Raw genomic sequence first — 23,013 nt, forward strand, 5'->3', positions numbered from 1 at the left:
ACTGATATCTCCAATCTTTCTGCTTTCATAAATTGCCACCTTGGCATTTTCTGCTAGTCTTTTCGGACCAAATAATTTCCATTCAATAGGAAAAGTTACTTCATTCCAAGTAACCTTGTGAATTTGTTGTGAATGATTATTCTGACTGGTGAGGAATCCAATAGTAAAACCTGGGATATTTGATATCCTTGTCTTACGTTCTACTGTGGTACTCATCAGTTTATAGTATATTTTGTATACTATAGCCAATTCTTGCATATCTTTTTTCATTGATATGCCATCTGTCTTGACTCTCAGTCTTAGGCAGTGAGCTGCATCTTTCAAGCTGGTTGAGAAATTTGGAAAGCAGTTGAAATATGCCCACTTGATCGCAGAGAGATGCTTCAAGGGTTCCCAACAGACTAGCTTGAAAATCTGTTAGTCTATTGTCTTGTAAGACACATAGAACTGAACAGTTTATGCCTTCTCGGGCAAGAAGTTTTATGCCTACTTGGACTGCTCCAATGTGCATAAATTGATAATTTTTTGCTCTTGCTTTGGCAACTTCATCAGGAGTGATCATCAAGAGATTTGTTTCTCCTGTTGTAGAAGGGGTTGTAAATTCCAGTAATTTGAAATGATGGCTATCCATCAGGTCAAACTTTCCCCTTTTGTAGATTTGTTTAAAATCTAACTTTGGAATTGAGGAGTTTTTTACCTCATGTTCGATTTCATTGTATTTGAATTCTTCAGCATTTAGGATAACTCCTTTCTTTTTCCCGAATATGCTCATCATTTTGACATCTCGAGTTTCTTTTGGGTTTTCATACCGAATACTAGTGTGACTAGTAGATGGTTCCAGAAAAATCATGTTTGGAACAGGATTCTTTTCTGGTCTTTCTAATGGTTTGAATCCATTAGCTTTCTTTGTCTTTACTGTAGACACTTTATTGTCCTTCAGTATATTTTTCATAGAATCCAGCGTTTGTTGCTGTTCATTGATTTTTCTACTAACACTCGTTAGCTTTTCTTCTTCCGTTTTTGGAAGTTCCTTGATATAATCTATTTTGTTTTCTAATTTTTTTAATTGGTATATTATAGCAGGTAGTTTTTCTAGATGATCTTGACATCTAGATAATTCTTTCTGCAGGTTCTGATATTTCTTATCAGAAGATTTCAGTAGAGAATTCAACTTCTCTATTATTAAATCAGACAGTGTCCCCATTGGGGATTCCCCTTTTGAGCTCTTTGCAAGCTCTGATACCAGTGATTTGCGGATCTAACCAATGCTCATATAATCAAGAGGTTTTTGTTCCTCTTTAAGCGTATATAAGAGATTCCAGTAATCGAGAGTTTCTCTTTTAAGACTTTCTCTATAGTCTCTCAATTTTTTCAATTTTTTTTTTTTTTCAATTCTTTGCTCGTAATATTACATATAGCAATTAACTCAAGTCTGTCAACGATCGAAATTATGAATAGTAAAATTTAACTGCTTTCCTTTGAATATAGAGGATGAAGTTCAGCTGCAATTATAGTTTAGACAAATAAATTCAAGATGGGCCCACCACGCTTTATCAAAAATAAATATAAGATAAAGTATAAGAATGATGAAGAGGAGTATTAGTGGGATGAATAGTGAGTCGTTTTGAAAAGTAGGGAGAAAAAGTGGAAAGTTTTGTGTGAGTGTTGGTGGGGTGTATGGGAAGTATATTGCTAGATTTAGGGTGTATGAGAATTTTCCCTTAATCAATCAACACATCCCCATCTATTATGCATTTCCCAGAAAATGCAGCATCAAACATTAAAGCCTGTGTCTCAACCGTACATTACATACATATGGGTCTCTGTGTGTGTCTAAGAGATTGGGGGTCATGACTAGTAATGGAATCCTTTACCCACCTGCCTCATTTATCTAATGCATAGTGAGAAATAAATATGAAGTGTGCATTTGAAAATTTTGTAAAACCCTAGCCAGCTATGGGAGTATAGAGATATTATATGAGTATTCGCTAATTAGGTTGATGCAAAAGTTATAGAACACTCTGAAGTATTGAATCTTGGAACATATTAACTGTTAGATCATTCATTGTTTGTAGTATGTCTCACAATTTTTTTTTTGAGCTAATCTAAATATTTATGTTTATAAATTTTTAATACTCATAAGCATTATAAAACATCATCAGCTGATGGAGCCCTTATTAAAGATTTTATTTCTAATGAAAAAGCTAGGTAATCACATGCCTCCGGCGGGGGGAACTTCTCGATCCTGGATTATAGATATCGAGTATGGGATCCCATCGAGTATGTATAAGAGAAGGCTGGAGAATTAAATTAATGGGGTGGTTAAGGGGAAGAAGCCAGCATCTGTTGGAAGAGAATCTAAGGGTGATTGTGACGAGACAGGTAGCCTCAGATATTGACATGTCATCAATGTTGCTGCAGCTAGCTATATGCATGCAAAATGGAAATGCAAAATTTCTGTCTGAGAGGGAGGGAGACTGATAGCAGCTAGGCATTTTTGAACAGATAAATTGAGGAGGACTATAACTTATGAGACAGACTAGTAGGGCTAAGATATAATAGACCTAGGAAGTTGTCCTTGCCCAGTTGCCCTGGTTGGTACCTAGAGAGAGAGATAGAGAGAGAGAGAGGGGAGGGAGTCCAGTGATATTATAATTCCAGTTTTTCTACTGTTGGCTTATGTGATGTGGCCTGCCTGGGTGATATTTACTTAGATTTTGTTTTGATTTTGTACTCTCTCTCTCAATGTCTCACGTGATTCTCATCGAGTCCTGCTTTCCATTTAATTCTTCTCTCTCTAAGCGCGCATCAGAGCACCACCAGTGTGGTATACAGTATACTGGTATAGTTTTAAGAGCTTCAAGCTTGGGAACCAGTTACAATGGACCGCAACTTGCTAAATGCACTGGAGGCTAGTTTTGTCATCTCACCAAAACTCCAGGGTAGTACTGTACTACGTGCTTTTAATTTATGATACTCCTTAAAAACCTTTGGGTTTCATATCAAGGATGCAAAATTATATGATGTACAATGTTAGAATCAACATTGTAGAGTACCTGATCGAGTCATTACTTTCATACATATTTGTATTGAACTTATAGTTTATAACCCATGTAGAGTACTCATCAAAGAAAACACTTCAATCTTAGGGTAAAATGAATTGGAATGCTTCTCTATTCTAACCTAGTGAATTCAAAGTTCGATCGGTTGGCTATTATTGGTTCGAGTAGAATTAAGTTTAAAATTTAGTTGAAACTTATGAATGGTTTTTGTGGTTGCAGTGGAGCTGAATAGTACTCATGTGATTTGAAAGAATTTTATTACAATTTGTTTGTTCGAATATACATGAAAAATCAGGTATATCTGAGCTATATTATCTAATTATGCTACTTTTGTAACAGAAATCTCAAAACTTAGCTAAATGTCTATGTGATTGTTTGATAGCATATACAGCTGCATTTTTTTTTCTTGTCAACTGTAAACAGCTGCATTTAACAGTTTTCTACGTTTTGATTTAAGGTCCACATCCCTGACTAATTGAAACCAACAAAATACAAATTGCAAATATTGTCACTTTTATGTTTCTCTGTCATCCCTCTTTCCTGCCCTTTTCTCTACTCTAATCCACATTATCAACGATAATGACATGATCGATTAAACATAAATAATTCTGGTTTCAGAATGCTTTGGCCATCTTGATTTAGGCTGCAGTTGATGAGCTAGCACTTAGTAGAGACAAAACTACATCTCAATAATTTGCAGCTAAATCATACAGTAGAAAACTGTTAAATGCAGCTGTATACACTATCAAACAATTATATACTCAGCTAGATGACCTTTAGCTGAGTTTCAAGTTTTCTGTTACCTAATTGTTTGATAGCTAATTATTGCAACTTATTTCTATTTAGAGCAAGTTCACCCGTTGGGTCATCGGGTCACCTACTATTCACTACTTTTGAGTGTATATTTTCATTCTCTGAGTCACGAAATACACTGTGCAGGTCACCATGGTGACCCAGAAAGTGATCTAGGGTGACTCAGGACACGAAATACACTGTACTCGTGACCCAGATGGTGAAAATAACACTAAAAAGCAGTGAATAGTGGGTGACCCGGTGACCCAATGAGTGAACTTGCTCTTAGCAGAGACCACCCAAACCCTACCACCTTTGGTTAATTTTTCACTGTAAAGAGGCTAGTAAAAGTAAAAAAATCAGAGCATGAAAGTGAATCCAGTTACTTGCAGTAATTAGAACAGGCTAGGCAAAACCAAATTTCCCTCCAAAAACTGAGTTAATATCTCCCAAGGTTCAAAACAAAATCATTTCCATTTGAAAATCTGTCTCTCCATGAAAAACTTTTTGATCCATCTAACACAACATTCCCCACTCAAAAAGAAAACCCTCCATGGCTCCATCACTGAAAAAAGATTTATGTGGACAACTCCCTGCCATTTTCAGCAGAAGAAAGAAGAAAAAAGAGAAAATTTTGACCCATTTCAGATGCAATTAAACAATTCTCTCAATCTATATATGCATGTGATGAAACAGAAACTGAGTACGAATTTTATGCATGGATGAATAGCAGGACAAAAACTTAATCAGAGAATCAAACCTAAAAGATGATCTAATAAGAATTCTAAATGAAATTTTAGGAAAAAGCTTGTCTTTAACGGGGCCTTTACTAATCATTTCAGGAATATTTTAAGACCCACGACCCTTTATTTTTGTCTGGAAGCAGGTGTTGACTAAACACTTGATTTGCTATGTTAAAGCAATTGGCTAATTGGGTTTCTGTTCTTCTAACAAACAAAGAGCTTGATAATGGGGGCAGATATGCTTTAATAATGGTAACATTCAATTGGTGTTATGTCGTGTTACATAAGCAGTAATTTAATATTATTTGAATGAATAAGATACTCAGAATTCACCGAATTAAATACTTAGTAATAAAATCGTCAATTCGGATTTATAACAAAGTTATAGTACACATTTAAACAAAGACCATCTTTCTTGCAATTCTACCAAAGTGAAATCCAGTGCATCTGGTTTTCTCCAGATTTTAGCTTCAATCACATATAGAAGATAGCTCGAGTTTGATCCTGTAATGTGTCCAAACGAATTATAATTATGGGAAAAAAATTTAACCAAGTTCGTTATTTCCAAGAAATATGTCAAATGTAATGCAGTTGTGATCTTTAGTTTCCAATCATAGGAGCATTATGTTATGCCAGGCCAAAACGAACCAATAAATAAATGAAAATCTAGCTCGGATCCAATTCTGATGACCAAGTAGTCAATGACCTTCAGACCATTTCAGAAAAAGTATTGAACAAAGTCCAAGGTTAGCTGATCTCATACCGTCTGATCAAATGTAGCCACACAATCCACTCCAATCTCCATCAAATCGCTCCTTTCCGGTAACCAACATTATTTTAACTGACTAATTCTCATTTTCAGAATTTTAATACTCTTAAATTTTTCTAAACAACTAGAATTTAGGTTCTGTTTGGAATTATTATTAAAATTAGTAAGCGCTCTCTAACAAACCGTTGCTTCCGGTTAAAGTGCTTTCTTACAAAAACCACTTCTTAGAGAAACAATTGGAAACAAAAATCTTAATAACTTACTTGAGTAAGTGCTTACTGCTTAGCCAAAAGAAAATAAAATCGAGTTTCCATTGTTGTAATTTATTGGAAAGGAGTGAACTCTGTCACTGAAATAGTACGATAACAAAGAAAAGGAAAGAAAAGAATTAAAGGGTGTGAACCAAAACTGGAGCAGTTTTCAAAGTTTGAAATGAAAGGGGAAGCTTTAGATTCTGAAAATTGAATGTAAGATGGGGGCACAAAAGCTGTACCAGTGTGTGGTGAGGTGACTGGATGGGCAGATGTCCTGCTCGTCAAATCTATCTTAGGCTCTGTGACTGTAAAAAAATAAAGCAATTGCAGACCCAGTTTTGGATACCTGACCCTTTCTCTCACCCCCATTGGCTGTTTCACACCCACTAGATTCAACTCACTTTCTGACTCCTGTCAATGAATGAACAAGAAAGAAAGAGAGTACAAACAAATTTCACAGTATTATAATTTCTGGGTTATTATTGGGTAATGAGGAAGACTTAATATTGGATCTTGGGTTTTGGTAGGGTTTAAGAAAAAAAAAACACTAAAGTTGGGGTCTTTCTCACATACACGGATCCCTATGGGATATATGCTGGGGTGCTCTCCAGCATTGCGTGTTTACTTGCTTGGTATCATCATATATATTCATTCTTTTTGTTTAGGTTTAAAGAGACCACAGGCTTTGTTGTCCTTAGAGAGAGAAACTAGGAGAGTTCTGTAGGTGTTGGATGAAAATCCTCAGAATTGCTAGACAACAAAAAAGCCCAAGTTTTTATTCATTCTTTCATGTAGGAGATGATTAGTTTATTTGCTGTCAATGATTGAGTTGTTGCCTTGCAAATGCTAAGCTTAGAAGTTAGAAGAAGTGAGAGTAATTAGAAGTTTAGAAAACGAAGAGAGAGAAAACAGAGGAAGCTAGGAAGAAGAAAACAGAGGAAGGAAGAAGCAGAAGCAGGAGTAGAAGATGAAGCCCATACATGATCACAGTCATAACAACAATGGAAGCCATATTAACAATAACAACAACTGGTTGGGGTTTTCACTCTCAGCTCCCCACATGAAAATGGAGGTCACTTCTTCTTCTGACCCTCATCAACACTACAGTCATCAACAAGCTCAGGCCTCCTCTGCTTCAGCTCAGCTTCCAAGTAGCTTCTACAATCTGACCCCACTCTGCTATGAAAATGGTGGGTTTCACTCTCCCTTGACTGTAATGCCACTCAAGTCAGATGGGTCTCTTTGCATCATGGAAGCTCTCACTCGCTCACAAGCTGAAGGTACTCACTCTGCTTCAAAACTTGCACACATATTTTCATCTTCTGTGTTTCAATTCCTGAAATGTTTGATTTCTGTGTGAACAGGAATGGTGCCGAACTCGTCCCCAAAACTTGAGGACTTTCTAGGAGGAGCAAGCATGGGAGCTCATGACTATGGAACCCATCAAAGAGAGGTGGCAATGGCTCTCAGCTTAGACAGCTTGTATTACAATGAAAATGCAGAGGCAGAGCAACAATACTACTCTGGAATCCCTTTCCCTGGAGCTTACCAAACTCAAATGGAGGAAGAGTCCTCTAAGCAAGCCCACATTGTGGGCTGTGATAGTCACCAAATGACCCAGAACTGGGTGACTAGGCAGTACTCTGCTGCTCATCATGCTTTCAATCAACAACACATGAGTAACAACAGCTTGGACAATGGAGGAGTTTCTGGGTCTGTTAATGGTGGAATGCAGTGTGGGGATTTACAGTCTCTTACTTTGTCCATGAGCCCTGGATCTCAGTCCAGCTGTGTCACAGCTCCAAGGCAGATCTCACCCACTGAAACAGAGAGTCTAGCCATGGAAACCAAGAAGAGAGGTTCTGGTAAAATTAGTCAAACAAAGCAGCCAGTGCACAGAAAGTCCATTGACACATTTGGGCAGAGAACTTCACAGTATAGAGGAGTCACAAGGTTAGAGTTTCTTCTAAAACCAGTTAATTCCTTGAATTTCACTATGTTAGTCAAAATTTTGTTTTTGTTTATGTGACCCTTTGTTAATTATTACTCACACCAGGCATAGATGGACCGGTAGATATGAAGCTCATCTATGGGACAACAGTTGCAAGAAGGAGGGGCAAACCAGAAAAGGAAGGCAAGGTTGGTCAATCAGAAACATGAAAATAGAACTCGTAGTATATACGTTTGGAAGTATTTGTTTTGTTTAGTTTTACTGCAATTTTTGGTCCCTACTTGGTCTGTGCTGATCTGACTTGTGCTATTTAATTCTTACCTGTCGTGTTTATGCTGCTGCTGGATGCCATTCCAATCAAATAATGCAGTTTATCTTGGTAAGGCTTTTGTCCTAAATAGTGAAGAATTTAATTTTAATAATCATCCTTTGTAATTCTTAAACTTCATTAATTTGAACCAACTACAGGGGGATATGATATGGAAGAGAAAGCTGCAAGGGCATATGATCTTGCTGCTCTTAAGTACTGGGGCTCTTCAACCCACATAAACTTCCCAGTATGTAAATTTGGTTCAACTCATGGAACTTACTATCAGTTTGTGGAAGATTTTACTGGCTGAAATTTGATTCTGTTGGTCTCTTTTGGCAGTTGGATGATTACACAACACAAATTGAAGAAATGAAGAATATGAACCGGCAAGAGTATGTTGCGCATCTGAGGAGGTAGAGCTTATGATTTGTCTTATAAATGTGTTTCTTGTGCTTGTTAATCTTAAAGAATAGTATTCATGACTTTTTGTACATTTTTTTCTTTCTTTCAGGAAAAGCAGTGGATTTTCAAGGGGAGCTTCAATTTACCGAGGAGTTACAAGGTTTTGCTGGTTTTTCATTTGCATTGAAACACAAACCCCCAGTGTTTAAGGTGGATGTAGTTTTTTTAGACTAATCATATTCTTGGTTTTCTGCAGACATCACCAGCATGGGAGGTGGCAAGCTCGAATTGGCAGGGTTGCAGGAAACAAGGACCTTTATCTTGGTACATTTGGTAAGTTCTTACATGCTAAAATTTCTGTATCTGTTTGCATATTTTCTTTAGTTTTATGTCATGTTCTTAATTCCATAAGGGCTCTCTTGCTGTGATTAGTCACTTTTCCAAAGTTAAAGGACTCTTTTTTATGGCGCCTCTGTTCCCACACTTTTTTAAGGCTGAAGTATTCTGCTTTGGCACTGTAAAAATGAGCCTTTTTAAGGCTGTTCATCTCAGAGTAGATAATAAAGAGGACCAACAAACACTTCCTAGCTAAAAATAAAATACAATTTGATGGCAAAGCTTTAATCAATGTAGTTTCGAACAAATTCTCACAAAATAAGAAATTGAACTTTCAGGCACCCAAGAGGAAGCAGCCGAAGCTTATGACATAGCTGCAATCAAGTTCCGTGGGGTAAATGCGGTCACCAACTTTGACATTACCAGATATGATGTTGAGAAAATCATGGCCAGCAATACTTTGCTTGCTGGAGAATTCGCTAGGCGTAACAAGGAGGTTGAACCTAACAAACAAGTCATTGAGTACAACTCACCAGCACAGAACAATGTGGAAGCCAATACACCCGAAAATAGTCATGGGAATAGTTCAGATTGGAAAATGGCTTTGTACCAAGCTGCACAGCAACAACAAGCAACTGCTGCTACTTGTGTTCAAACACTTGATCAAAAATCAATGTCTTCAGGGAATTACAGAAGTCCTGCATCTTTCTCAATGGCATTGCAAGACCTCATTCGCGTTGAATCAGTGAACTCTAGCCAGCAGTTGATGGATGAATCAGCTAAAGCCGGTGCTCATTTTTCAAATCCTTCGTCGCTGGTGACCAGTCTGAGCAGCTCCAGAGAAGATAGCCCTGACAAATCAGGCCCCACAATGCTGTTTGCAAAACCTCCAATGGCATCAAAGTTCATAAGTCCAAGTACTGCTGCTGCTGTTAGCTCTTGGTTCCCATCAGCTCAGTTGAGGCCTGCAGCTGCCATTTCCATGTCTCACTTGCCTCTATTTGCTGCTTGGAATGACACCTAGAAAGCTTGGGTTGAAATGTCTTAAAGTTTTTGCATGATCAAGGAAAAGGGAAGAAATTGGTGGGTTTTAGTGTTTACGGGGAGAAAATTAGAAAAGGGGATGTTGATCTTTTATGTTATTTCAAGAGTTTAATGGAGGAGGAAAGTAGGGCTTAATCAAAAGACAAAGGTGGGTTCCAGTCATCTGTCTGTAACCAAGTGTAAGAAACTTTTTCAAACCAAACCTTTTGGCTCATATCAGCAGAATATTATGTGCAATATGGAGGGAATTAAAAGGAGGCCCTAATGATTAAATTTCCATGAAATGATGTTTTGGTTATTAATATAAAAGTGGCCCTTCCATAATTGAAATTGCTTTTCAAACTTTTTATCGGTCCTGTCTAGTTAAGTACAAAACCAGCTCAATGTTTCCCAATAATGCAAAAGCCTAAAGGGTACATGCAATGCAGCTCTTTGCTTTGACTACACCAATCTCATCCATGCTCATCAATCTGCATTACACACCATCATTGCAAATTCTATTCCTTCCCCTTTTGTATTTCAGCTTTCCTCAAAGCAACAAACATTCATTCCTTCCCTCCCACTAGGTCATTCAAGAGAGAGAGAGATTATGATTTCAGTTGCTTATTTTTTGTTCATCACTACTAATAAGCACTTTGTCTGCTGTGATTAGAAATTTCTTTTGCTTTTTCTTAATTCTAATCCAAAGAGATATGGTTGTCTCAAAAGCTATTCCATGTCGTGGTGTGGATTGCTTAAGAAATTTTGCTCAACTGAAATCATTCACTATCTCACTTCTAAGTGCTTGCCTTTCACGTGTGAGCTCGAGTGCAATATTGACCTATAAAGTGTTTAATTTTAATTTTTAAGAGAGGACAGTGAGGAATTTGTGCCGGGAAAGCTGGAAGCTATGTTTCCATTATCTATGAAAGCGTTTTGTTCATCTAAATCCATTTGAATGCATCAGATTAAATTACCTCCAGAACAAATGAACATATTACCTTCACATTGTTCTTCAATATCTTATCGAGACCATTACGTTGGAAATTCGCACCACTTCTTATATAGAATCTAGTGAAAGATGATTTCAATAAGCTGTTTGTTATAAGAGAACCCTATTTTGTTAATTGTACACTACAACAAAGCCTTCACAAACTTTGTCGAACTTATTTACTTTTTTTTATTACTCTCAATACTCTTAAACTATGTTTTATTGAACACTCAACTACTTTATTTTAATGACTTTCTTAAGATTCACATTATCTCCGAATAGAGATTTAGAGTTTTGGACTGCTTCCTGTTGTCAATGAACTTTTGAAAACAGTGGAAATTTTCATTTAAGGTGAGAAATCCATGACAGGACATAGACAGAGAGGCATAGATTTGAAGAGGGAAACAACCCACGGCAGCATATATGGAGTTGACAGAAATGACAACGGAATTCAATGGTCAAAAAGATTACAAATTTGTCTGTGTGGAAAAAGATTGCAAAGCAATTGGTACCTCTTATTAAAAAAGTTTAACAAAGGAAAAGAAAGGATCATATCACTAGTATCAATTTTCAACCCTCTTTGAGATTAGTCAACAATTATGATTACCTTCCTGGTTGTATACAGGTTGGAATAGCTCAAAACATAGTCAGTTGATCAAACAGAGAAGCTAGGATATGGTATATATAGAAGGTGAAACCATGTGAATGTGATCAAGGTAGGTAAATAAAGTTGAAACAAGCAGATGTGTTTAAATAAGAACCAAATCATAGGTACTATATATATCTAGGTGCATTGCATACATATGATTTGATCTGTGCTGGCTTAGCCCAAGCCACAAATCATATAGATCATCAAGAATATGACAACAGTACACATGTACTAGGGGTTAACTAACTAGCCCAAGCCACAAATCATATAGATCAATTATACGCGTATTGAAGTTTTATACGCGTATTAACTAACTAGGGGTTCAATATTAAACTTCCTCGTCTACTATATGGCTACAATCTACTCCAATAATTTCACAATATCTAGCAGAATCAATACTGTTCTAAGATAAAACCACTGAAAAGGACAATATGAAGAAATGACACCCTTAGTACATTAATACTGCAAAACCATATAGCAAGCTTATTAAATTTTCACCCAACCCTTTGAGACTTTCCTCATAGTTATCAATGCAACTTGGTAGAGGAACACTTATTCCTCAACATTCAATTTTGTAACTGCTCGTGCATTTGATGATATTCATTCATGCAGTGAGCTTTTTGATATTACTGTACCAAACTTTCTACTTTTCTAGGACACTTGTTAGCTAATTGATCACAAAACTAGTTATGTTGGCCTAATTAATTAGTATCTGGTATTTTTTTTTTGGTCAAAATGAAAATTGGGATATATATATACAAACACACAGACTATACAGATCAAATCCAAGACAAGATTGAGAAAGATCCCCAAGTTGTAGTTCTTGGATATATTTGTTATCCATCATCCAAAGTCCAAAGCACATATAACCAAGAATGGTCCCAAAATCCTTGAGCTGGAGAAAGATCGAGTTGCTATGAACGGTATCAAACTGCATATTATGCAGGTTTTACAGCTCAATGAGATGGTGACCCATCTCAGGTGCTGTGATTATCCATCCAATAAATTGGATACACTGAAGGAAAGAAAGGACCCTTCTCTCTTCTCAATGTTAAAACTAGCTTTGGAATAATAATTGACACGGGATAAAAATAGTCAATACTCACTCTCATTGCTCCCTATACAGGACTCCTGTTTCTCCCGAGGAGACCTACAAAACAGAAAAAATTGAACCACAAATTTGGACCACACTCTTCCCTCTATAATTTGTTTGTTTTTCTCAATTTGCACCTCATGTGACCCTGCCTTAGTGCTATGCTTCTGGATGAAAGATTTATACTTGGCTGTAATATGCAGCTCTGGAATGGAGGATTTCAAACTCAGTTGGCTTTATTTTCTGTCCATCAAATTTAAGAGAGTAGATGAATGCTTCAGCCTTATCTTCATCTTGGCCCCAACTGTTCAGAGCCTCTCAGGCTTTTGAAATATATCTATCAAATTTCATAAATGTCGCTAACCACGATACCACATTACTGTAATTTTCCCCCCTTTATCCATATGGGTTTTCCATTTTATGATTTTGTTTGAGCTTCTAATAGAAATATATCAAGTAGCACCAGTATCCAAATTTTCCAAAGACGCTACCATTTTTTTGCCTTTTTTTTTTATTGGTTTTTTCATTTTGTCTTTGAAACTAGAATTGAGACATAAAATCAATTAGGCAAATTTACAGGATCCTGTGTTTTATGGTGAGACCATTCATATAGGAAGCAGACAGGTACAATGCTGGTTCGCAGGGACCCAAGAAAATTAATGGGTGCAATTGTCACTGTCAAAAAATATCAACACAATCACTTACCTTATGGTTTGTTTTGATTTAATTTGTTTTGTCCCTTGGCTTTTTCTCTACTGAGTTACTGAAACCCTGCATGGACTTTTTACTTACTCACCAACAAGCTTTTTGCTCTCACACATATCCATTATCTGCTGCTGATTCAATGATTCATTTAACTTTTTGTTACCAATTTGTTCTGTTTTTTATTTTTGGGTAAAAACTCCAAATAGTACCTGAACGATTGTGAAAGGTATTTTTTGGTACCTATGAATTTTTTTTACCCTAAATGGTACCTGAAGTATTGCACCGTTACCAAATACAGTACTTCCATTCACTTTTCCGTTAAAATCGTCCACGTGACATATATTTTTTAAATAAAAACTTCAAATGGTACCCAAACTATTGCAAAATGTATTTTTTGATATCTATAATTTTTTTTTTTTACCCCAAATGGTACCTCAAGTATTGTCCAAAATCTTTTTTGTTGATAAAATTTTTAGCTAATTTTGATGAAATGTTAGATTTTTTTATAACGAAACTTGTATTGTTTCAACCTATTTGTAATACTTCTTCCGATGAATGAATATCATGATGAAAAAAATAGTAAAGGTGCAATACTTGAGGTACCATTTGGGGTAAAAAAAGTTTACAAGTACCAAAAAATATATTGTGCAATAGTTTAGGTACCATTTGGAGTTTTTTCCAAAAAAATATATGCCATGTAGGCGATTTTAACGGAAAAATTAATGGAGATACTATATTTGATAATTCATATACCATTTGGAGTAAAACAAATTCATAGTTACCAAAAAATACCTTCCACAATAGTTCAGGTACCATTTGTAGTTTTTACTTTTATTTTTATTTTTATTTTTATATCATATTCCTTTTCTTCTCCAGGTTTGATCCATGACCAGTAACCAGAAAAGACTTGGGCATTCATATCAGAAGCCTAAGTTTTGATGTAATAGTCCTTCCTCACCATGAGCCATAGTCCACTTTACATGGCACCATTCGGCCCATTTTGTTTTTCTGATTTGGGTCTAATTTTGAAAGTCCAGTGGACCTCCAGTGTTATGAAAGGCAATAGGCTCAACAGTGATGGTTTTGGGTTAGTAGTGCCCCATTTCAGAATATGCTTAGTGATATGGTAAATAAGGCACTGGCGGAAATTTCTTGTTCTAACTTTACTTGCCAATTTTATTTCATTTTGTTGCTGCTAACAACACTCCATTGATTCAGTCTGTCACATAAATCTATGGCTTTTCATGGGGAATGCTTTGGTGGTTCAGGCTGCACCTGGCTAAGATAAGCAGAAATCTTAGCTAATAACATTGGTGGGTTGCGCTTGGCATTTCATGTACATTGTCCTTCTATTATGTTTGAATTTGATGCCTAGGCAATGAGCCAATCATCCAAAAAGTATCGGATACCGAGGAAACTCTGAACCTGTTGATAATCTAATTGAAGAAGTTCAGGAAAAAAAGAACCCTAAGAGCAACTCCACCGGTGGAGTTTTGACTGGCTGCCATGTCATTTTGATGATGTGTTGACCGGCTAGAAGGAAAAATTTGCTTCCACCGGGCCAAGCATGACCCAGTCCAAAAAAAAGGGCAAGCCCGTGACTTTTTTCTTGCCCAAGGTCATCCGGCTGCCAGCTCGGCCCACATGAGATCGTGGGTGACGTCATGTGGTGACACGCAGAGAGAGACGCGGAAGTGGCACAGCGTGGAGGACACGGACGAATGGGGAAGTGCCATGTGGCCGACCGCGTCGACACACTGTGATCGAAATTAAACCCAAAAGAAATTCAAACCGCCACCACAAGGGGTGGTACGACGGAGGCAGGACATACCCAAGCTCCTCACTTCAGCCAACTCAATAAACTGGGCTTCCTCGGACTTCAATTGATGCTCCACGACGTCGGAAACGAACCAAGGAAGTCAGAACAGCTGCTGGCGGCGACAATCGCAGCGACGCCCGAAGCTAACCCAGAAACCCAATCAATCAGTCAACAATCGATCGAATTCAAAAACTAAACTTAGCAAGACGTAGAGCACGTCGAGAGAATCAACTTCCGTACCTTATGCAGCCCCGAAGATCGTCGGAGATTGCAGGAACTTCGTCTGAAAACCTGTAGCTTCTCGTCATCGATTCTTTGTTCACCGTCGATGCATGTACAATCCGAGAACGCAGGGACGTAGGCGACGGCGAGACGAAGCTGTTGCAGGTGGTTCACCGCGGAGAGGTGGTCGGACGGAGGAGTTCTGTCCGGGTCGTGGCTTCAGGTCGTCGAGGAGCAGAAACGGGTCGAGAGCTCTGATCGTCTCTGGAATGATCTGGGACTGTGATTCGATCTAAGGGCTATTTATAGCCTGAGTTTCATTTCAGACGAACGGTGCTGATCAAGCAGTGGACTTTTTAACGGTCCAGATCACGCCAGAGCATTTCTTTTTATTTAAAATGAATTTCCATAATTCCTAAACTTCTGAAATTCAAAATAAATAGTTCCGGTGTCTGAAAAATTCCCCGAAAATTCTCACAGACTCGTAACGTCGCGTACTTTATTATAGACTCCAAACAAACTTTGGAGATTCCACCTTGTGAAAAATCCCAATACTTATTCCGAAGACCCTAATAATTACCGAGATCGTCAAATTGTTCCAAACGATCTCACCTTATCTTGATAAATTTTTCCGGGGCTCACAAGTGGCTTCACTCATTTCAAGATAAATTGTCAGTAACTGTAGGTGGCTCATAATTTGTCCACCGAAAATATTAGAAAAATAGTAAATTGCATAATTATGACATTAATTATCCATAAATCTCCATTATTATCATCTATTTACATCAAATATATTTTAATTTTAAAATAAAAAAATAAAAATTCAATGAACAGTGAAAATAAACAGTTAAAACACTCAATGAAGAGTGAAAATGAACAGTTAAGAATCGATGAACAGTGAAAAAAGAACAGTCTTGACTAGTCAAGAAAAAAAACGGGTGGAAACCTATGTTCAATGGCAGTGAACAATTACTTGATTGGTCGACGCTTGACTATTCGACCTTGACATTTATTGACTACGGGTGAATTTACTCTAATAGCTGAGGCATATCTTAGTAGTCGAAGACAAGCGAAAATAGAGGTCATACACTGTTACTTGTGGTGGATTGAATAATGACACATTGGGAATGAGGATGAAGAAGACGTCTAGACATACTAGGCTCTACTGATAGATCCATAATATGAATGATCTTTTTATGTACTGTGGCACTATGCTGTGATTTTGATGGAATAGATAGGGGTCACTATTTTCTTTTGGGCACGAATATAATCTGATCATCTAGAACTTCTATACGTACCTGGAATATGTTCTCACCTTAGTTTCTAACTGGTCTTCATTAATTATGCTAAATACACAAAGCTAAGATTCTAATCGGTCTATATATATAATTATCTGCTCCTGGATTTTCTTTTCTCCATACAGCTTGAGAAATGAGATAGAGAAACGACCTATCTTTTTGTAGAGAATTAACTAAAATGATTGTTATGGTCCGTCGTCATGGGTTTCGATGAGTTGCATCATATCTAAATTAGGATGATCATTACTTCTCTTCTGCGCATGCTTTGCTTCTAGTTTTTGGTTCGAAGAAAAATGAGCTAATGATTTTTACTCATAATGCTGCTGCCATAATTTGTTTAATGTTCTTCTTGATGAATTGTACTTGGAACTGTGTCTAATATAATAATGCAGAAACTGGTGTCTTCTTATATGGAAGAAGAAGGAAGTGTACGTCTTCTGGTTTTGCTTCTGTAAAAACTAGAAAAAGGAAGGGGGTGGCAACTTTTATGTAAAGAAGGGAAAAGCTTTTCTTTGAAAGTATAAATCTTTGAGGCCAAAAAGAGGAGAAGCATGGGTTGTGAACTAAGTAAAGCAGAGATTAGCAATATTTTTATGCAGATAATTTGGGGTTTAGAGAGTTGTTAATTATATAATTGGGGGCTAGATCTTGTGAGATTCGTCTCCTCTTACTCTTAGGTATCAATCCCATCATTGCTAATCAGATTTGGACCACATTTTTGTGGATTGGTTGGACCATCTGGATTAGATTTAAGAACAAAGTCCCACCTGAACCTCAATGCATGCCCTCACGGCCTCACGCGTGATTAAGTCTCTCTCTTTTGGTTCTGTAGCTTGTTTATTAATCTACTAATTACTATCATTTTATTATGATGTTGCTTATTTGTAAGCAATTTCTGCTGCTCTTCACTACACTGATGTTTAACAGATGCAACATTACTCGAGTTTATGAGTTCCGGGCTTGCTCATGTAACTTGAATGAATAATATACGTTTAAAATTAAAACTCAAATAAAAATGACCTGATACAATGTATGTATTCCAATCGGATCCAAATGTTATAATCTCCATATGCTTTTGCAAATGAATGTGACAACTCAACTTGAATTATTGTGATTCATACTATTTGTGGGGTTTTTGAGATTTCAAACATTTTTCATGAGGGAAGTTGACTAAAATCTGTCATTTGCAGGAAAATTCACAAAAGGGAAAAAAAAGAAAAGGAAAAAGGAATTAAATGAGGGGCACTAGAATTCATACCCTAAAGTCATTGAGCTTGATGTAGAATTAAGTAGAAGTGTGTTCAACCTAAACTAAAATGAGGAGCGCTTGAGTACGTTTATTCTAACGCGTCATGCTCATTGTTTATGTTTTGGATGCATGCCCTAATTTATGTTATTTATAGAATATTTTAATTTTTATGATTAGTTTAAGTGGTAAGAGAATGTAGAGAACTATATATGTTCCGATTATACTAAATCAAAGTTCAATCGCCTCTAATATAATAATAATAAAAATATTGAACATTTTTACTTGTCGAAACTCTCAAGTAAGTCAAATTAGAGTTCCATTAATCACTTTATATACCAATCAACTCTCCTTAAGAACAAAAAATTAATAATTATGAAGAACAAGATCTTGTTCTTCGACCACAACCCCACTCTGAAATGAACTGAGAGGTATACTTCAGTGTCATACCCACATTGATCAGTTAGGTACACCATCCCTCTCATCGTATCTACCTATTTTAATTTTGTTTCCAGTACTTCCATTGGGGCCCTTCCCAGAAAACCCTATTCACACTCCATTATTTGTTATACAATACTTAAAAGACTCATTTCTAGATTTACGTGCGTCACACCGGATCACGACCCCCGGGAGAGGAAATTAGCCCGATATTATCGGAATAATTTTTGGTTAAATTTTTCCCAAGCCAGCAAGATCACAACCAGAGTTGACCAGATAATTTGGTTTGACCGGGTTGGTTGGCTCCGAGCTGGAAAACCGTACCAGGACAAGGAGGTAAATTGATGATTAGATTCCATTATTCCTTGTGTTCCTCTCCAAAGTAAAAAGAGAAAGACTCTACCCCATTTCTATTCTATTACCTTAAATCAAACTGAGGCCACTGTTTCCTGCTCTGCAGGCACACCCTAATCCCCTGCAATCCCCACAGAGAGGGCTACACCTGTCATGTCATGTGGGGGTGGGGGTGGAGGTCGATGGAGGCGGGGCCCACAGATGGGGCAATGATGTGGATGGAGGATGATCAATGATGGAGGTTAGGAGCATAATGAGGTTTTCTCTCAAAAGAAATGAAGGGAGGGGTGTTAGTTGGCACTGAGAAAAATGAGTGTGTAACAGCAAAGGAGAGGTCTGTTAGAATAGTTGGCAAGTGTGTCAGTAAAAAAAGAAAGAAATGTCAAAGATGGAAGCAAGCAAGCTTGGGCTTGAAGAGAAGCACATCTCCTACTCAATTTTTAATGAGATAGAAAGAAAAGAAAAATACTGGGGGGGGGGGGGGGGGGGATTATTATAACGAAAATTTCAAAATTATTGTAAAAGAAAGAAAAGCTCTCAAAGTAAGTAAAGAGAGAGTAAAGGTGTGGAAGGGGAAAGAGAGATTATTAGGTTGTGTAATAATTTTTCCAACAAGAGCAGTTGGCAGTAGTTAGTCTCTCTCTCTCTCTCTGCTATCTGTCTCTCTGTCTTTTAAAATCATACCATGTCATCTGTTAACTTGGGCAGGTAAGCAAAGTCTCACTCTTTCTTCCCTATGTCTCTTTCTAGCCATATAGCTCCCTACATTGTCTGTGATCTATAAAAACTTGGGAAAATTTAGATGCTTTGTGTCTTGTTTATGCAAAAATACCTAATTGGTGAAATTGGGCTTTTCCTCTGGCATTTGATTCTTTTCAAAGTTACAATCAAATGCCCAAGTAGGGAGGGGGACTGTGCTATAACCCTGTCCCATTTTCAGTTCTTGCACAATTCAAGTAGAATTTGATGCCTTTTATATTTCTTGGACCCCCATCTAAAGTGTTTCTGTAACTTTCCTTTTTCTTGTTTCTGGGTGTTTATTGGGTTTTGATTCAAGACTTACACTTGGTTGGAAACCATCCCCATTTTCATTATAATACTCATTGCCCGAAGCTGGGAGTGATTCTCTCCAATTGTGGTCAATAGTTGAAGAGATTCAAACCCCCTTTGGCCCTTTCCATCAATCAGATTGATGTTTGATTGAGTTGAGGATATGGAGATTTAGCTCTCTCTCCCTCTCCCTCTTGTTTAAAGAGAAAAAGGGAATCTGCTTTCTTTTTTCCTAGTCTGGTGAGCTGTTACTTAGCAAATGTCATTGTTTGTCCATGTCTACTTTATGCTCTGAAAGGTTCACTTTTCTTGTCTGTGGGTAGCATTTTCCTTTTTCTTTTCTTCACTGCATTTGAGTAAGCTTGATCCTAGGGTTTTTGAAAGGAAGAGAGTTCAGTGTAGCTGGTGCCATATCAGATTTTATGCCTTATGCACAGGATTTATCCTTTCACTTTGTGTCCATGGGATGCTGCAACCAGAGGCATCTGTTACTTTAGCACCCTCTCAGGTCTATAAAGCTGCAAAGGTTGCTTGTTCCTTGTTGAGTCTGCAAGATATCACCAGTCAATTTTGGTCAAAGCCACAACCTTTGCCTTTTCCTTCATATATTTCTAGTTATAGCCCTGGTCTGCTTCAGCTCTTGAGTGGGGAGGGGTTCATTTGAGTACTATTTAGCTGAACTCCAGAGTTTTGGAATTCCAAAATGGGTAGTCATGACAATGAGGATATGGGTTTCCAACATAGGAATGAGGGTACTCTGAATTGTCCCTCTTCAGGGATGAGCACCAATCCACTGCCTGAAAAGGTTTCAAGAATGGCAATGAGTTCAGGCTCTATTTTTAAGCCTTCAAATGCACCTGACCCTTTCTTTGGTTCTGGTTGGGATCCACTTGTTTCATTGAGTCAAAGTGATAACTTTGGAGGTTCCTCAGTTGCTTCTCAGAGTGAATTTACCAATCCTCCTTACCCTATAGCGATGGAAACTCAGGGAATGAGTAGCACATCCCACCTTGTTCAATATCCATCTGATTCGAGTTATGTTGAGATGGTTCCAAAGCTTCCATGTTTTGGAAGTGGGAGCTTCTCAGAAATGGTAGGTTCTTTTGGCCTGCCTGAGTGTGCTGGGATTTCTAACCCTGGGTGTGTTGCAAACTATAACCCAAACAGGGATGGGGGCATTGATAGGACTTCAACAATGGGCACACAATCGCTTGATGATCGCCAAGTATCCGAAGAGGGTGCTTTAGGATCTTCACCTAATGGCAGGAGAAGGAAGCGAGTTCCTGAATCCAGTCCAAATAAGGTAAATTGAGCTATGCTGTACTAGTATTAGACTATCAGTTAGGATATTGATGATTCTGTTTCTCCTTAGGACAGTGATCCATTGATGTTAATTGCTTTTTATTTTATTTTATCCGTGTATGTAGAATGCTGAAGGGGAGCTTAACAAGGATATGTCTGGGGAAAGCTCTGATTACCTGAAAGAACAAGATGAGAAAAAAACCAAACTGGAAGAAAACACAGCTGCAAATTTGCGTGGTAAGCAGGCGGGCAAACAGACTAAAGAGAATTCTCAAAGTGGAGATGCTGCAAAAGATAGTTACATTCATGTGAGAGCTAGAAGGGGCCAGGCTACAAATAGTCATAGCCTTGCAGAAAGGGTATGTTCTCCTTAGTATGTCTTATAGTTGAAGGAATTTCTAGTTCATATTAATTTCTTGAGGGATTAAAACTTTCTGCTTGCAGGTAAGAAGAGAAAAGATTAGTGAGAGGATGAGATTGCTTCAAGAACTTGTTCCAGGGTGCAATAAGGTATATATATTTTTTGATAGTGAATGTTCTGAGTGGTCTTTTAAATTGATATAAGAAACTGATCGGTATTGTACCAATTAACATTTTAGATAACTGGCAAGGCTGTAATGCTTGATGAGATCATCAACTATGTGCAATCTCTGCAACAGCAAGTTGAGGTATGCTGTTCTTCAGTCTCTGATGGAATTGGTTCTATGTTTTGTAATGAAATTTAAGCCTTCAAGTTTATATTGATTCACTGCAACTAATCCACTGCAACTTATTCTAATTATACAGGATAACTATAACTGAATTTAGGCCAAGTGCATGCATTTTAGCTTCTAATGTTCTATGATTTAGTGATGGTTTGATTTTATTTTATGTTTCAGTTTTTGTCAATGAAACTCGCAACAGTAAATCCAGAAGTGAACATTGATATAGAACGGATTCTATCGAAAGATGTAAGTTCAACCTAGTGCTTAATCAAAAATTGTCAATTACGTCAGACTCTTCATTACCATTAACTGAACTTATCTTGGTTTATTCGCCAAACAAAAAACTCATCTCAATTTTGCCTTCTGTATAGATTATGAATCCACGGAATGGCAGTGGAGCTATTTTCGGGTTTAGTCCTGGAATGAACTCTTCTCACCCATACCCTCATGGTATTTTCCAGGGAAACTTGCAAAATATGCCAATTACAGCTCCACAATTTCCTTCCTTGCCTCAGGTAATATAAAAATCTTCAAATTAATGGCTGCCCTCATTCTCTTGCTTGTCGAAAACATTTAATTGAAGGTCATATAAATGTTGCAGACTGTATTGGACAATGAGCTCCAAGGTCTATTCCATATGGGTTTTGATTCGAGTTCGAATATTGATAGCTTGGGACAAAATGGTAAGCGGCACAAACTTCATGTTTGCAATCATTTGAAAGTTTTGTAAGGGATTCTTCTAATCTTGAGATCCTTTTCATTTTCATCTGCAGCAAGCCGCTTGAAACCGGAGCAATAATCTCTGGAACAGATATTGGGGGTGAACTCCCCTCCCAACAAGGATTCAAATTTTCATTAACTGTATTTGACTCAGTTAGAGAAAAGAAAGAGAGATTTCTTCAGTTGTATAGGGTCCTCAGTTCTTAATTGTTTGTTCTTCGAATTTTTAGCAGAAGAAGATGACTTGTTATATCCCGAACTGTGTATAATCAGGCAAGAAAGCAAGAGTTGGTTGGTCAAGAAGATGATTGTTTGTTGTTGGTGTTGTAGAATAGGACCATGCATGAAAGCTTTTGGGGGAAACTTTGGAAGAATTGTTTTTTGTAGAGTGCACCATGATAAGCAAATAGATGGAGTAACAGATTGATTTGATATTCATGTAAGAAATTTCTCCATTCTGTTGCAATAGATTATAATTTGTGTTTCTCCAAGTGTTTTTAGTTGGTAATGTTTTTTCTTTTTCTTTTCAAAAGTTATGAAATTGTTATAGAAATCTTCAGTATGTCACCGAAGTTGAAGTAATGCATTGGCAGATCTGCATTTGACATATAACAAATTAATAAGTTTCCGTAAACAAAAACAGAAAGCTTAAAAACAAAATTGACTAGGATTTTGGCCTCTTCTTTTTGCTATCCAAACTCAACCACCTTAGTAGATTAGAAGATAAATTGATGCGGGACGAGAATGAGTCTGGTTTAGCCGGAAAACTAGAAAAATAAA

At 37.3% G+C, this 23,013-nt stretch overlaps 2 protein-coding genes across 3 annotated transcripts; both read left to right on the top strand.

Annotated features, from left to right (window-relative positions):
- The first annotated feature begins 6,132 nt into the window (after positions 1 to 6,132).
- LOC133739618 (AP2-like ethylene-responsive transcription factor ANT) lies at positions 6,133 to 9,890 on the top strand. Its single transcript, XM_062167398.1, has 9 exons — positions 6,133 to 6,900; positions 6,985 to 7,573; positions 7,677 to 7,759; positions 7,942 to 7,950; positions 8,040 to 8,128; positions 8,221 to 8,294; positions 8,393 to 8,443; positions 8,540 to 8,616; positions 8,958 to 9,890. The coding sequence occupies exons 1-9, from the start codon at positions 6,588 to 6,590 to the stop codon at positions 9,641 to 9,643; spliced, it is 1,971 nt and encodes a 656-aa protein (XP_062023382.1). The 5' UTR covers positions 6,133 to 6,587; the 3' UTR covers positions 9,644 to 9,890.
- A 9,281-nt stretch (positions 9,891 to 19,171) lies between these two features.
- LOC133739701 (transcription factor bHLH74) lies at positions 19,172 to 22,719 on the top strand. Of its 2 annotated transcripts, none has more exons than XM_062167489.1 (8): positions 19,172 to 20,810; positions 20,935 to 21,168; positions 21,254 to 21,319; positions 21,409 to 21,477; positions 21,688 to 21,759; positions 21,885 to 22,028; positions 22,115 to 22,196; positions 22,287 to 22,719. In XM_062167489.1, the coding sequence occupies exons 1-8, from the start codon at positions 20,211 to 20,213 to the stop codon at positions 22,310 to 22,312; spliced, it is 1,293 nt and encodes a 430-aa protein (XP_062023473.1). In that variant the 5' UTR covers positions 19,172 to 20,210; the 3' UTR covers positions 22,313 to 22,719. The 2 variants fall into 2 exon arrangements, with proteins under 2 accessions (XP_062023473.1, XP_062023474.1); XM_062167490.1 differs by having other exon boundaries at positions 21,975 to 22,028.
- The last annotated feature ends 294 nt before the right edge of the window (positions 22,720 to 23,013 follow it).

This window comes from Rosa rugosa, chromosome 3 (genome assembly GCF_958449725.1).
Source record: "Rosa rugosa chromosome 3, drRosRugo1.1, whole genome shotgun sequence".
In the NCBI taxonomy this organism is placed as follows: domain Eukaryota; kingdom Viridiplantae; phylum Streptophyta; class Magnoliopsida; order Rosales; family Rosaceae; genus Rosa; species Rosa rugosa.

Excerpts from the sequence above, each read along its gene's own strand:
- LOC133739618 (XM_062167398.1), top strand. The coding sequence starts at position 6,588 with ATGAAGCCCATACATGATCACAGTCATAACAACAATGGAAGCCATATT. Across the intron at positions 6,901-6,984 it reads CACTCGCTCACAAGCTGAAG|GAATGGTGCCGAACTCGTCC; the intron begins GTACTCACTCTG and ends CTGTGTGAACAG. Across the intron at positions 8,444-8,539 it reads ATTTACCGAGGAGTTACAAG|ACATCACCAGCATGGGAGGT; the intron begins GTTTTGCTGGTT and ends GGTTTTCTGCAG.
- LOC133739701 (XM_062167489.1), top strand. The coding sequence starts at position 20,211 with ATGGGTAGTCATGACAATGAGGATATGGGTTTCCAACATAGGAATGAG. Across the intron at positions 21,478-21,687 it reads CTCTGCAACAGCAAGTTGAG|TTTTTGTCAATGAAACTCGC; the intron begins GTATGCTGTTCT and ends TTTATGTTTCAG. Across the intron at positions 22,197-22,286 it reads TGATAGCTTGGGACAAAATG|CAAGCCGCTTGAAACCGGAG; the intron begins GTAAGCGGCACA and ends TTTCATCTGCAG.